This window comes from Amblyomma americanum, chromosome 10 (genome assembly GCF_052857255.1).
Source record: "Amblyomma americanum isolate KBUSLIRL-KWMA chromosome 10, ASM5285725v1, whole genome shotgun sequence".
Classification (NCBI taxonomy): Eukaryota; Metazoa; Arthropoda; class Arachnida; order Ixodida; family Ixodidae; genus Amblyomma; species Amblyomma americanum.
In genome coordinates this window covers 21,459,188-21,473,967 of record NC_135506.1, presented here as the reverse complement: position 1 = coordinate 21,473,967, position 14,780 = coordinate 21,459,188, and the positions used below count along the sequence as shown (strand labels likewise).

Sequence of the window (14,780 nt, the reverse complement as noted above, 5' to 3'; positions counted from 1 at the left end):
TCAGAGCGGAGCGAAATCTTCACCGTTACGTATATGGCCCGCGGCAGCTCTGCCCTTCCGTCCGGCTAGCTTATGGGCGTTTTCAATCGTGGCTCGAGGGGCGCCGCCAAGCATGGTCCTCAGTGTAAGTACCTCTGAACGGCGGCGTTCGTTCTCGAAGCCCGAGCGCTTTAACGCAGCACCATTTCTTCCCGGTGTCTCGCTGCGCATACCTTTAGGAGAATTACGAGGAGAAAACTGCCTCGAGCACCGCTCGGTATGGCACCGGCATTGCGGCGCTACAGCAAATGAATTAAAAGGAGCATGGAGAAGCACTTCGGTTCTCAATGAAAGTTTCGCAATCAAGAAAAAACAAGTAAAACGAGAAAATGTGCAAGGGGACGGACATTGCGTATATACGAGGTCATCAATACGCGCCGAGCGAACAGCGAGGCGTATATGGAGGCGCGCTCACAGCCGCCGTCTCTTGAGGCCGTTCGCGTGTGTGTGTACATAGGCGGTGGGCTCTCCTTATGTTCCTTTTACGATGTTGGCACAGTTTTAATGAGCCGCGCTCGTTAATAACGCTCGTAAAAACAAGAACGGGGCCAAGAGGAAATATCGCCGCGCGCGAAACTGCTTCTTCGCGCTTAGGTTTGGGGCGAAAAGGGAGTGGGGGGGGGGGGGGGGGGGGGAGGCGAGGGAGGTGATGACGCAACTTTCGTCGCGGCGCGGCTCTTCGCTTCCACCGCCTTCTCTTTTTTTTATTTCGATCATTAATTTCGCCCTATTACTTTCTTTTCTACGTACTTTGCTTCTTGCGTGACTCGCAGCGTTAACGGGACCGCTTGCACTGAGTGCGTTGCAGAAGGAATCCCCCCTTTCCTGTACCGCTCTCTCTGGCGTTTTTTTTTCCTGGCTTCGGCGAAGCCTTCTTTAGGTCTAGGTCGATCTGGGTCGTAAATGAAACAGGCGGTACTGTTTTGTTTATCCACGGCACTGACGTACTCGCTGGCGCTCGAGCGCGCGAGAGCATGGCGGCGCCATCTGTTGCCTTGTTTTCAAACTACGTGCGGCAAAGCGGAGGAAACCTTAGTTTTTGCTTTTCGGTGTTATCTGCTGGGCGAGGGACGCGCAAGCCATCTGGAAATTGGGGCAAAGCCTGTTGACGTGTGGAAAAGCCGCGGTGTTTTCTCTTATTCCTCATTCTCTCTGTCTCTTTTTGTGTACTTGTCTTCCCGCGCTGAGAGCAGCGGGAGGAGGTCTGTTTTGATTGCCCTGCTTCGCCAACCGCACTGCCTCGACAAGCAGGACGCCCACCGGCGCGCTTCTGGACCAGTGCAGGTCTTTGAAGTAGAAAGTTCGACGCGAATCTTCGGACGTGCGTTTTGAGAGTTCTGGAGTTCTTATTCTATGGCTGCTCATTCGCGTTTGAACAGCTTATCCGCAATCCTGAGGTCTCCGGAGTTACCACGTTTTCGCGTCTTGATGAGGTTTGTTGTGTCTCTGCTGGTGCCGGGTCTTTGCGCTTGATGAGAGCTGTTGTAAACGCTTGGTGTGTGAGCGGTGCTTAGTATGCAGCCTTTGTCAAAAGTAATGTGCGCAGGTAGGCCTACTTTCAAGACGGGTAAAGTGGGGCTCTTGTAAAACATCCTTGCAAGTCCAAACATTTGGAAAGGTCAGGACGAACGTTTCGCTCATGAAGAGCCAGACAACATGACCCAGGAGCAAAGCGCTTAGGCTTTGCACTTTTGACGAAGGCTGCATACATTCCCTGACCGCTGGCGTTTGGGGAAGAAAATCGCTCAACTGACTGAAAATCTAAGATTTCTTTAGAGGACGTACTTTAGAGAAAGGCAACCGGAGGGCTTGAAAGTGTACCTGGGTATTGAATGCGAGCTGGAAACGCTGACATAGCACCCACATTAAAAAAAAATGGTGATACATTTTAATGGCGTAATGGCGTCGGTGGCCCAAGAGCGGGGCATGTCACAAGCTGTTTTTCGTCTACTCAAGGTGGGGTCAGAGACCCATTTCCCAAGCATGTCACCCCCCAGAATCTGACCACCAGGCCGAAAGCTTGCACCCGTTGTGCCACAGATGGGTGCCCGACGGCGCTGTAGGAATCGAACCCCGCACCTCCCGCATGCTAGGCGGATGGTCAAACCACTGGGCCGCCGCTTCGGTGAAGCAGTGGTTAATATGCTTATTACAGGTCTGTGAAGGGATGATGTGTTACATTTAAAAGCGCTTTACCCAATCCGGCCGAGCAATCAGTCTCCTGCGTTTGTGACGTGTTTCCCTGCTGAATATCTTAACTTGCAGCGTCGCATGCCGGACGTTATGACTATCTAAACCCTTCATATCTGCGGCCTCCCTCGAGGCGGTTAAGCAGCCTATGCTCCACCTCACAATTCACCTCAGGTGAAGTGAAACCCGCGAGTGCTAGGTGACAGGTTCCACACGAGTCCTGTCTCCTCGGGCGCTTGAGCCAACCACACGGTACACGAAAAGGCATCGCCTCGCGCTCCTAGCTTCCACTGCACTGCGAACAATTAAGTTGCGAGCTATAGGCACGTGCACTTACTACAACGGCTGCTTAATCAAACATCGCTATCGCTCGCAGCGTTCAGGTTCGCTGCGGTTTCCACAGCTCCACACACTACAAGACCCTTAGCGGTCGCCTGAACGTTGTCGGCGCTGAAAAGGTGTAACCGCGCGCGGCGTCTTTTAGAAGAAAAGCGCGCGCCCACGGGTCTAAACTCGTGGGCGGCTCACGCTATATTTGGTCGGCGTCGGCCACTGGAGCGTCGGAAATAAAAGCCAACCTCCGCGCTTTTTCTGCTGGCCGTGTCTGCCCCTCGGCGCCCCCTTTCCGTGGGCGCTGCTCCCAGAAGCGCTCGCGGAAGATGCTTATAAACCGCAGCGCTGTTCGCGGTCCCGTCTCCGCGGAGAGACCGAGGATGGAAGCCCCCCGGGTGCTGCTGGGAGGGGCAAGCGTGTGTGTATATCAGCCGGAGGCATCAGTCTCGTCGCGCTGTCTTCGCGGTGCAGAGTGCATATATAGAAGGGGCGGCAAGGAGAAGACAGCCCTGTGCAACTGCACTGCATGCTTTCCCTTTGATGTACGGCCGCAGTGCGCTGCCGGCGGGGACCTCGCGCGAAAGGGTTCCTATTTCCTCGGCAGGGAATGCGGGGAATTAAGAAGCGCAGTATAAGCTCGGCCCCGGCATTTCCGCTGTTCTCGATTCGGTCTCCGATGGGCGCACCTGCGTTTACAGCGATGACTGTAGATAAAACGGGCAGACAGATTTGTGGCCAACTATTTGGAGGAGACGACTACAGGGTGTGTGACGGGAGGGGGAGGGGTGGAGTGTGGTGGGGGAGTCTAGAGAGGCGGTTTTATTCGCACAGTGAAGTCCTTGTTTTGTTCATGGAAAAAATAAGGGGGGGGGGGGGTCGCGGTCGAAATTTTCCCGTGGAAGGCTCCTTTTCTCTGAGGAGGGGTTGACTCAGCACGTTCCTCAAATCCGCCCTTGTCGAAAGCTAAATATAAATGTTTGACGCCGGGTCCCCGCCTGCTATTTTACATGGGACAAGGAAAGGGGAGAAAAAGAGAATGACAAAGCGAGGGTAGACCATAATACAGTGAACTGCATGGCGATAATTGGATGCAACTCAAGAACGAAGCGGCATGTGCTTCTCAAAGTAGGTCTTCCAGCCAGACGAACGGACCGATTTCGATGACGTCGCGGCTAGTCCTTGGTTCTTCCGCCGCTATCGAGTGACACGGGATCAATCGCGACATCATTATACGTCGAAGCCATTGGCTGTATCTTTGATGAGGCATTTGCGGCTTCGCACTTGAGATGAATCCGACTAAAATGGCGTCTACGAAGTAATGGCACCGCCGTCGCTGCTGTTTGCGCATGTCGTAAGCGAAAGCTTCGTCCTTCACCGCCTTAAGTTCCGAGTAGAGGGGGGGGGGGAGAGGAAAGGGGTTCTTGTACCCAAATTTATTCATGCAGCCTGCGAAGCAAGTTTTTACCGCGCACTTCTGGGCAGTTGGGATTGGGCACTCGGCAAGGAAGTCTGCCAAGCAGGTCTCCCTGCAAACATGACGATCAGCCCATGATGGATGACCTTACGCCACGAGCGAATTCAAGGCGAGAGCGCGTGGTCTTGTGCTACGCTGCATTCTTACCTTCTGGGGCGCACCCTTGCATTAAACTTCCACCGCGCTTTGAGCGCGATGTGTGACAATGCTGGTTCGAAAATGCGCGACATGTGGAGAAAGCCACCTTGTAGGACATGTAATCAAATCATTTGTGCGTGCTCTAAACCCATTTCTTAGTTGCTATGCTGGCTTCATCCTAATGGCGCAATAAAAAATTGAAGGAGAATACGGTACTGTATCCTGTATCTCACGGAAATGTGCATTGGAGTGGAAAGTGGAAGTTACGGGCGCGAAGTGACAGCTTGTAGAGCGCGCTATAATAGAACACTTGCGGAAGCTGTCGCCTCACGTTGGTAGCAGCCACTGCATCATAATAAGCAGTGAGGGTATGGGGCATGGTTCGTGTGTTCTATAAAGTGAAACTTTCAACGTGGTTCTCTTGGCAATCCCTTGCATATCTTTTAGTGCGCATGTTCATCGCGTTATCCTTGTCTTACAGGTGGAGTGTGACTCGGTTATTAGGTCAACGTGACCTGTTGCATAGCCGAATTAACTATTAAGAAGGGGGCTTGTTTCGAAATTTCCTCGGAAGCTCCTCTGCGTATTTTTTACGCTTTCAACGCACTGTCTATGTCTGATCCTTAGTGCCTTCTAAACGCTTTAGTGGCATAAGGACCGTCACAATGTTACTGTTCGGACAGATACGCGATCGCCTGCCGATGTGGGCCGGTCGCTCTTCTGTGGCTGTTACAATAACTGGAGGCATGCTCCGTTGCGCTTGCGACAGGGCGTGTCTCCAATTCGAAGAACAGTTACAGTTTCAAAAACAGTGTCTCTAATTCTAAAGGCGACAGTCCTAGCCGTCGCGCTCTTTAGAGCGCATCGCTGCCACTCCTCTTTCCGCCGCAGGAGTCTAGTAAGCATTACGGCACGTGCCCCCTTCACCAAAAGTAACCGAGCAGCAGGTTTTTGCTTCTAAACCGTGTAACGGAGCCTTTACGGCGCCCCTAGACACCGACCAAAAGGTGTCAGAACGTGAGGACAAGGGCTTCCTTTACTTTGCGCAGATTCAAAGCTTGAGGGCCGCCACAAGTACTTGGCTACACGGCTAAGAAACAAGCCACCTGTGCCCGGTTACTTTTGGCAAAGACTGCCTCCAATGCTTCGAACACCCATTGGCCCGCGATCGGCTCTCAGAGGCACGGGCTCGCCTGTTCCCTTTTAAATTGATACCAGCTGTAACAGATAATTCCGGAAATGATTCTGTAATGTAGAGGGCAGTCGGTGGGTGGCTTAATAATAATAATTGGTTTTTTGGGGAAAGGAAATGGCGCAGTATCTGTCTCATATATCTTTGGACACCTGAACCGCGCCGTAAGGGAAGGGATAAAGGAGGGAGTGAAAGAAAAAAGGAAGAATAGGTGCCGTAGTGGAGGGCTCCGGCATAATTTCGACCACCTGGGGATCTTTAACGTGCACTGACATCGCACAGCACACGGGCGCCTTAGCGTTTTTCCTCCATAAAAACGCAGCCGCGGCGGTCGGGTTCGAACCCGGGAACTCCGGATCAGTAGTCGAGCGCCCTAACCACTGAGCCACCGCGGCGGGGCTGGGTGGCTTCTTGTGCATGTTTCTAAGATCTCGCAAATCTTGGGCGGTCTTCGGGTAATTAGAGACAGGTGCGTTTTTCGGCTTGACAGTCGCCGCGTGCCCCCTGCCAACCTAACCCGCCGCTTCCTCTTTTTGTTTCCTCTCACAGACCGGCTACATACACTCGCCATCGAGGGGCATGTTCACCATCGAACCGGTGAGCGGCGGCGACGGCCAGGACCAGCGGGGCGCACATGTACTCAGGCACCACCGCAGCGGCTACTCTTCTTCCGCCAGCAACGCCACCTCCTCCTCCTCTTCAGACACCTCATCCCAGGGTCACTCTTCTGCCGGTGAGTGCTGCTCTTCCCCCTTCTTGTCAAGGCTCAACTGTCAAGGCCGTTTTTCAGCATGAACTACGGAAGGCAGCAACGCGCGGCTCTTCTTTCCAGCATACTTTAATCGCTACGGGAGAGGAACTCGAAGCAGAAGTTGGAGCATGTCGCGCGGATAGTTTCCAGCGGTCAGCACACTGTGGCGCCGCCTATTGTCTATGCGGTGAAAGGTAGTGGCACCCTGCCGGTTTTCTTTCTCGCGTTTTCAGCAGTTCTGAACAGTTCGTCTCGATGCCGCTCGAGGACGTGGCAGTCGGCTAACCTCCGCGCTTTTGGTGCAATTCTTAATTGCCTGATTTCGATCCATGGGCCATATGCGGAGATTCGGATCTAGGTCAAATGTTTAGGGGAATCCCCCAAGCTTGAGTTGATTTGTAATAAGGGAGTAATTACTCATTGACATCCACTCAAGCGCAGCCATACGGCTACAATGGAAAGCTGAACAGCTTTCTCAGAAACCTCGCAGTTAAAGAAAAATTCGTCGGCATAGCCTTCTAAGACATGGCGATAGCGTTGCTTGGCTGGATGCCGGCGTTCTTTTATTTTTCTTTTTACAAAGTTTTAGCGCTCGCTTTGAAAGCAGAACACGGTTGGCACGCGCCGTCGGCACGAAAAGGGAAATCAGATTGCGCATGAAAACAAAGTTGTTTCGAGACGGGTGAAAACTTTACACCCTTTCAGGTGCCCTAGTCGGCGACTTGGATGGTTCGCAGGGCTGGTATGGTATGGACTGGTATGGGGGGCAGAAATGATTCGTATGAAATTATTGAACGCATTTAATGAAGTCAAGCTCATCGCCTTTCATTCGGAAAAGGAAAGAGCTGCAGTGTGCACTATGCACTAAACAGCTAAAAACTCCGATATCGTACACGTTGCAGCTTCTCTCAGCGCTGACTTGGCTTTTAGCCAGCGACGTATAGCGGCAAACCGAGCTTTACAGGGTTAGTAAGTTAGCCCACGCGCATTCGCTGCCGAGTCGCTTCGTGGGCCTGGAAGATGGGCAATTTTCTCTTTCTTTGCACTAGTTCTTGTACGGCTCTTTTCAGCCCTACTTCCCTCCCCCCCGATACGCTGACTCAAACGCGGCAGCCTCGTACCGTGCTGCGCACCTGCTCTTCCGGTTCGCTTTCTATTCCATTCGCTTTTTCTTTTCCGAAGCACACGACGACGAGACCGTCGCGTAAATGTGTGTCGTCTGCCGCGTTCGTCGACACCGAAGCCCGGCGCACTCACGCCGAGACGGGAAATTAAAGAGCACGAGCGTCACCGCCGAGAAGCTTCTCGGACGAGAAAGTGACAGCCACGCGAAACTGCATGAAAAATAATTCCTAGGGGATCGTGGAAGGGGAGAGGTTTGTTAATAGACTGCACTGAAAACCGCTAGGAAGAAAAAAAATAATAATGGCGATGAAAACACTCCTTGTGTGAACCAGTGAGTACGCGGAGAATCTAGACAGAAAGAGAAAAAAAGGCAGACGGAACAGAATCTGCCTTCTCGCAGAGAGAGAGGGCGAAGCAGACGACAGGAATGAGAAAATACGCAACTGCGGAGCAGAATTGCAGAGCGGCGCGACAGCAGACGACGCGCGGATATATGCCCCCAGCGAGGGAGAAGGCCTCGGAAAGAAGGCGACATTTCTATTTAAAATTCGGTTTCCGGCTTTTCCCGGCCGCCGGTATACACGTGTCATCTTTTGCGGGCCGCATCCTATGCGTCCCCTCTCTCTCTGTCCGTCACTTAATCCTCCTCTCCGGAGCCACAGCTGCTCGTGTCAGCCATCGCGGGGCGCGAACGCACACCTCCTAATCTCTTTGTCAGTTAGCGGAGCCGCAGGTGAGAGGAGCGCCTCGTTTGGAACGCCGCGTTCAAACGGCGTCTCTTCTGCGTTCCTTTTGCGTCTTTACCGTTTTAGAATTTATATTTGCGAATTTGTTTTATTATGCTTTTTTGATGTGCGTGCGCGCGCGCTCTTTTTGTGCGCTTTCGAGTTTTCACTCTCGATTCGACTCGTCGCTTGGCTGCCTCTGCCAGGGAGGGGTTAATGCGGCGTCTCGAGATGTGTCGGCGGTGTGTGGAGGTGCGTTTTTCGGAGCTGCGTGTGCGGAGCGGATGCTATCCGGTTTTGAGTGCGGGCTCTTGTGTGTGCTTTAAAGACGACGAGGCGGGCCGTATATCTACTGGCTCTTCTGGGACAAAGCGTGCTTGTGTGATGACGATTGTGTCGTTGGCCTCGGAGAGACCAAAATTTTTAATAACCGAGGTCCGCAGGCCTTGTAAGAGTTGTGTACCCCCCCCCCCCCTTCCCCCCTTTGCTAGAAGGAATGCCAACACAATCGCAGCTTCTTATGGGAAAGTTGGAGTGGTATTGTCTTGAAGTCTCTGAAATCTGAAAAAGGATGCCCCTATAATGGATGATTGGAAGTTCGTGCGGACACGCTCGGTAGACAGGTCCAGTACACGTCACTCATGAGACGAGAAATGGTTTTGCATTAAAATGTTTGTACGACTGTGGTCACGTGATCGGTCACGAGCATAAACATGTGCCCTACTGTGGTTGTTTTTTCAATCTCATGTCAACATCAAGATGACTTTTTTTACTCTTATCTTTACTATATGTCTATTCCGCATTCAGAGTTCTCACAGGCTTTGCGCCGACTTGTGTGCGGGAGACTATAAAAGATGGCTAACCGCAGGGGTATGGGAAGGAGAACGCCCCTGCTTAATTGATAACCACGAGTTACATAACTTCGCAGCCATACGCGGATAATAAGGATAACCATTGCACACTAGTCTAGTCATTGTTATAATTGGTACGCTGTGGACTGGGCATAAGCATCATGTATTTATTATCGAGTTTGTGTTGCCGTTGCAAAGATAAAGCACCATCAAGAGCATTTCCACTTCCAAATGACGCGAGAGGACTGTCTGCAGGCTCCAGTCCCCCTACCAGGAAACTGTACTCTAATTACTTAGTATAAACTTATATGTAGAATAACATCGAGAATGGAACGCCGGTGCTTAACATACGTTTTTTTTTTTCTGGTTCCTGTTTACGTTCAGAAGTTATGGCGGCCGTGTGACATTTCATTCCGGCTAAAATCGATTTTAAAGTTTGCCGTTTCCGTGCCTACATTTCAAATAATTTCTGCGGGCAACACAATTTTTGTCGTCATAAACGCTCCCCGCACGTTAATACCCGCTCCTCGCTTCAGTAACAGTATTTAGAGGCCTGGCCTCTGTTCCGTCTTCTCTGGTATTTTATTCATGCTCTCATCATTTTCTGTCGCTACTTCAGCCATTCAACGCGCGTACCAGAACGTGCGTTCTAGTAATGTATGTGACGCCAACGCTGCGTCACGCGAAGCATCATCATTGGCCCCGGACTCAGTTTCAATTTTCTATTCTTGCTGTTTTAAAATGGTTCCACTCGGTATTTTGAAAAACGATTGGTTTTGGTAGAGAAGGAGGAACCTGATGTAACTTCTGAATTATAAAACGTTCAAAAACCCCCGGAGTTTCGACTTTACCAACGTCGGTTTCTAGTCACGCTAGTCGCCAACGGCGCTTAGAACCTCACGCTTCAAGTTGTGCAGCATTGAGCGTAGATACTGTAACTTCTCGGCATATGTAGCATGCCTGCGTTAACTCTAACTACCTTAATTCCAACTTCGCGTTTATTCGAAAAGACTCTCGCCACGTCAACATCGAGTGTATTAAGAGGCATAGGCTGCATAATAAGAGCCAGTTTCTGTTTAATTTCCAGTTAGGCTTGCGGAGAATCGACTGCCTCGCGTATAGGACGCAGTTACGAGGGTACCGCCGCTCCGTAGGCGACTGCGCCTCGCACCTCCCTCTTCGCATCTCCCGGCAGTGCGCTACCTCCGCGCGGCGTACGAGCATCAAAAAGAAGCGCTCGCGGGAGGCGCCGGTGGCTCTTCCTGGCCGTCTGGAGCGGAAGGCGTTAGCGCGGTGCGGCTGGCGCCGGCTGGCAGGCGTGCCAAAACGCCGCAATTTGCCTCCATTTCCGACGGGGCTTCTTCTCTTCTTCTTCCTGCTGCTGCTTGTTGGCCTTCGTTGATTTGATTTCGATTGCGGCCCAGTATAAATAAAAACGCCCCGTTAGGATGAGGAGGTGAGTAGCTGCAGCAGGGAGGGTGCCGGGTAGTGGACCGTGCCGGTGCGCTTGCTTATCGGTGCGGCCGTCTTGTTTTGAACTCTCTCTGGTATCAGTTTTCCTTTTATTTTTGTAGTTCGTGCGCCGTGGCTTCTGTGTCCGTTCTTGCTTTCGAAGCTGCATTCTTGGCGTCCACTGTTCTTTAAATAGTAGTAGGCGCAGGCTTAGCGTTTAAACTATATCCCCCTCGTTAAATTCGCCGCGCGTTAAATCACCCTCCGTGGAGCCATCGTTGTCAGTTCCCTTATTTGCTTTCCTATTTGCTCTTATATTTTTGCTACGTAATTATAACACTACTTGAATTCTTGTACGGTGTACGTGTAACTTGTCCTGGGTGCGTGCATAGTCAGGAAACAGTTGGTGGTGATTATATTACGAGCGAATCGCAGTTTCTATATGCAGCGCGTCACGAAGTAAACCCTACGACAGCGTTCACTTTTGTAACTGTCTTCGCACTGTGAACGAACAATTGCGCGGTTGAATCGCCATAATACGCTGCGCGAAACGCCATTGAGCGGACTGAGAGAAATGTGTCAGTTCGTAGTTAACAGGCTTGAAAAAATCGACCATACAGGGATGTGAAGGCGAGTGCTAGTCTGGATATGCACACAAAAGAAGCCGCGTAGACCTAGAAAAATAGAATTTGAAGGCAAAATAGCTAACTAAGAAAGTTTTCGGCGAGACAGTCGTCACCGTAGCTAAGATAGCACAGTAAAGCCCGCACGGGACATTATCAGGTCGGCAGTTAGGATCACGGTGGCGGTATGTGGTTGTTTTTATCTTCGACAATCTCTAAAAACGATCTTTCTAGCGTTACGTCTAAACGAACCCGCCACGAATCGCCTGGCGCCGTACCGTCCAGTAATGTGTCGAGTACGATATATACTGTGCTCAACGACTTCTTCTGCCCGTGGCAAGGACGATCACCAAGGCAGCGCTGGATATCGTCCGACCAGAAGGAACGCAGTGTCACAGCGACGCTCGGAGGCTGGGTCGTCCTTCGAAGGCCACCTCGGCTTCGAGCGAACTGAGCTGGCGCGAGAAATCCAAGCCTTGCTCGCTTGACGCGCGTTCGAATCTGCAGCTCGTATGAAAACTACACCGTCGTCGTCATTTTAACGATCTCGGCCCGTTTCCCACACGACTGGGATGGCTGCGTATCCACTGCGCATCTCCTTCCGTCGTCGCGACCTTGGCCGCCCTCGTAACCTCCAGGTCTCTCGGCTGCTCACATCACTCGGCGGACGCTTTTGCTCAAGATGGGCCGTTTTATTTTTATTTTTTCCACTTCGCCTTCTCGAAGCAAAGCTGTACAAGCAAGAAAGTAAAGGAAGGCTAGGGAGGGCGTGACGTCACGACTCTGCTGCAGTGTCGTCCTTGCCCGTGCGCCTAAGGGGACGCCTCGCTTCTCCGGCGTACACAAGGCCGTCTCGGAGACCGTTCGATGGCGACAGTCTGGCAGGGGGGGGGGGGGGGGGGGGCGCAGGGAGGGGGGGGGGAGGGGAGGGGGAGTGGAGGGGCGGGCAGTTGCCGCCACGCCGTCGGGGTTTCCAGTGACGGGGCCCTGTCTCGAGAGCAACCACAGCGCACGCCTGTTCACCCTCCCGGGGAAGCGGTCTGTCTACGCTGCGGTAATCTGCCACTCGGAACACCACGCACCATGTAAGATAGGCTGGGCGGTTGTGACTCAAGCTCGTGCAGTGCTAGCGGGGCTAAAAGATCGGGGGAGGGGTACGTCTTGACGAAGGAAAAACCCCCGGCTCATCTCGGCCCCCGTGTTTTGTTCTCATTTTGTTGTTCCTGCCTGAACCCCCCCCCCCCCCCCCCCCCCCTTTCTCTGGAACAGTTTCGCTTTACACTAGGCACGCTCGTGGAAGTCCCGTTGCACGCGATGTATCGTTTTGCGCGGCTCTCTGCTCCGGCCTGGCACACTGAGGGGGAAGATAGAGCGTAGAGCATAAGGAGTGTGTTGCCTCGAGGGGGGCCGCTCATTAGTCTCCGTCGCAGCACTATCGGATCAGCGCGCCCTCTGCATGGCAGTGTCAGGAACGGGACTTTTCCGTTTCTCTGCCGCACGCGAAAGAAAAGACGCCGTGAGTCACATGCTTGTCGTATACGCCGGGTTTTCACGCGGGTTGGTCCTCACCAGAAACGCTTGTTCAGCAACAAGGCGATCCTGTTTCGGCGTCCACGCGTTGGCTACCGTCCCTAATCAGCTGGCTTTGACGTCGGGGACACCTGAGAGGACTACTGCAACGCGGAGACTGCCCTGTTTATTTTTGTGCATGTGTGTCTGAGTTTCTGCCTGATAACTTAGTCTCTGAGACGAAGTATGGCACCAGTAGTTACGGTACAGCTTGCGCCTAGGTGGCTCACCTTTCTGGGAGCTTAAGAAGTGCCGTGGGCGCCGTCTGTCGGGCTTTGGCGACACTAAATGACATTATTGATCGCCTCTGCCAACGTCCGCTGCCCTGCCCTTGTGACTCGGCAGGTGGAGCGCTGTGCCGATGAGTGCGACGTTGTGGGTTTGACATACTTTGGTCACTGCGGCTTCATTTCGATGTAGGAGAAATGGGAAAACGCGCGAAGGCTGAGAATGCGAGCGCTAAAAATGGGTCGAACTATAGTGCTTGCCCCGTAACGCATTCACACGCGCTAAAGCTCTACTGTATAGGCTCAGTTTTGAGTCCACCTGAGCCATAGCACAATGACATTTACAGCGTGGCAGTGGTAGCAAAGAAAACTTGCCTTTGACGGGCATTTCGGTGCAAGCGTATTCGATGGGAAGCTCTTGGAAGTAGTTGTTTTGCCGATAGAGTGGTATAACGGACTTTCACGCATTCAAGATAATTCCTCTTGGTTACTTGGAGCGGATTTGTGATAAGGGAGTGATTACACATTAGTATTCATCCAAGCGCAACCGTACCGCGCATTTCTGTTGCCCCTGCAAACGTTCAGATGACTTCTCCGCACGTCATTGTGTACTGCGGCAAAACAGTTTCACAGAAAAAAAAATAACGTGGTTATTGTATCCGGAATAACGCCATTTTCAACTGCAACTTTTGTGCTCAGGTAATCGACACCACTTATGCAAATTACGTAACGACACTAGTTATTCTTCTTATTCGCTACTTGGGTTCTTTGGTAGTTTTTGATACTTGAAGTATTTTGTGTGTTTGATCTAGCCTTGATGTTGACAATATGTCAACATCGAGTGATTTTAGAGTTAGTAATGCAACTTTATCGTCGGTTTAGTGACAAAATTTGGGCCTCGTTCTCCAGAAGTTGCCGGCTCTGCAATACGAAGTCTATACCCGTTTGCACTGACGTCGACGACCGATCGCGGAGCTGTATCAAGTTCCAACACACACGCCTTTTGTGATGGTTATGAAGTTGGTTGATTTGCTGTCGATGTTGAAGCCGTCGACGGAGCTATCACTGGACGGCTTTATTAGCCAAACGACTTATTTTTTTATCGTTCAGCAGTGGCGGAGAGGAAGAGGCCAGAGCTCTCACGCGTCTGGCCTCTAAAATTGACTGACTGGTGCCAATCAGGCTGACTAAGCCAACTGCAGAACAAACGCCTGTCCCATACGCTTCCAAATAACCTTGTCCTGCGCTATCTGATGCCACCTTATCCCCGCAAACTTGCTAATCTCATACGTCCACCTGACTCTGTGTCATTTCCCCGCGACGCTTGCATTCGCTTGGAATACACTCCGTTACCATTATTAACCGTCGGGTACCTTGGCTCCCGCTAGTTACGCCAACCTTTCTGGTATTTTGATTAACAGGCCATGGACAGCTCCCGCTGCAGAAAAGAAAGGCGAGCCGGAACCCGAAACAGGCTCCCCTGCTTTGCTGTCTGAAAACGTCGAAACGTGTTTTGAGGGGTTGAATATCTTCCCTATTTCTGAGTAGTTCGTGTGTCGGTCTTGCTGGCATCACTGTCTGGGTGCTCGTGCTTTGCGGTAGTGCTCATTGTTGAGCTTTTGAATGCATAGGTTAGGTTTTGTAAAGACAACGAAGGCTGACGCCCAGTGAAATATTTTCCCTCTAAACTGGTTTTTGCCGTTATGCCTTCTTAACGTACGCAAACACTCGGGAAGTGCGTGTGCCATCATCACTGGAATCCCATCGACACCTGCTGCGTCACACACACACGAACTACGCGTTCGTTTCGTTCTTCTATAACTGCACGTTCCGCCATTCAGGAGCAGGCAGTACTGAGACGAAGCTATCTTTATAATGTGCAAAGATGCCTGCTTTTTCGTCAAAGTTTCATTGGGTAGAAGAAAGCGCGCAGAATTTGATCTCGTCTGCCGCAAATGCGTCCCTCTTTCGCGTACACGTGTGAAGCTTAGAAATAATTCTGGACCTGCGTAGTGAGGTTTTGCAGTTACTCTCAGCCAACGTGTTGTTAGGAATCCATTAGCCTCATTCACTTCGCTGGAGCCTAGACTT

The 14,780-nt window shown here is 51.8% G+C and overlaps 1 protein-coding gene across 1 annotated transcript in view; it reads left to right on the top strand.

Annotated features, from left to right (window-relative positions):
* AdamTS-A (ADAM metallopeptidase with thrombospondin type 1 motif A) overlaps positions 1-14,780 on the top strand; it is a 463,942-nt gene that overhangs the window by 223,721 nt on the left and 225,441 nt on the right. The window contains exon 3 of the mRNA XM_077640653.1: positions 5,916-6,099. Coding sequence (XP_077496779.1) covers positions 5,916-6,099 — 184 coding nt within the window. The remainder of the gene's footprint in view (positions 1-5,915; positions 6,100-14,780) is intronic.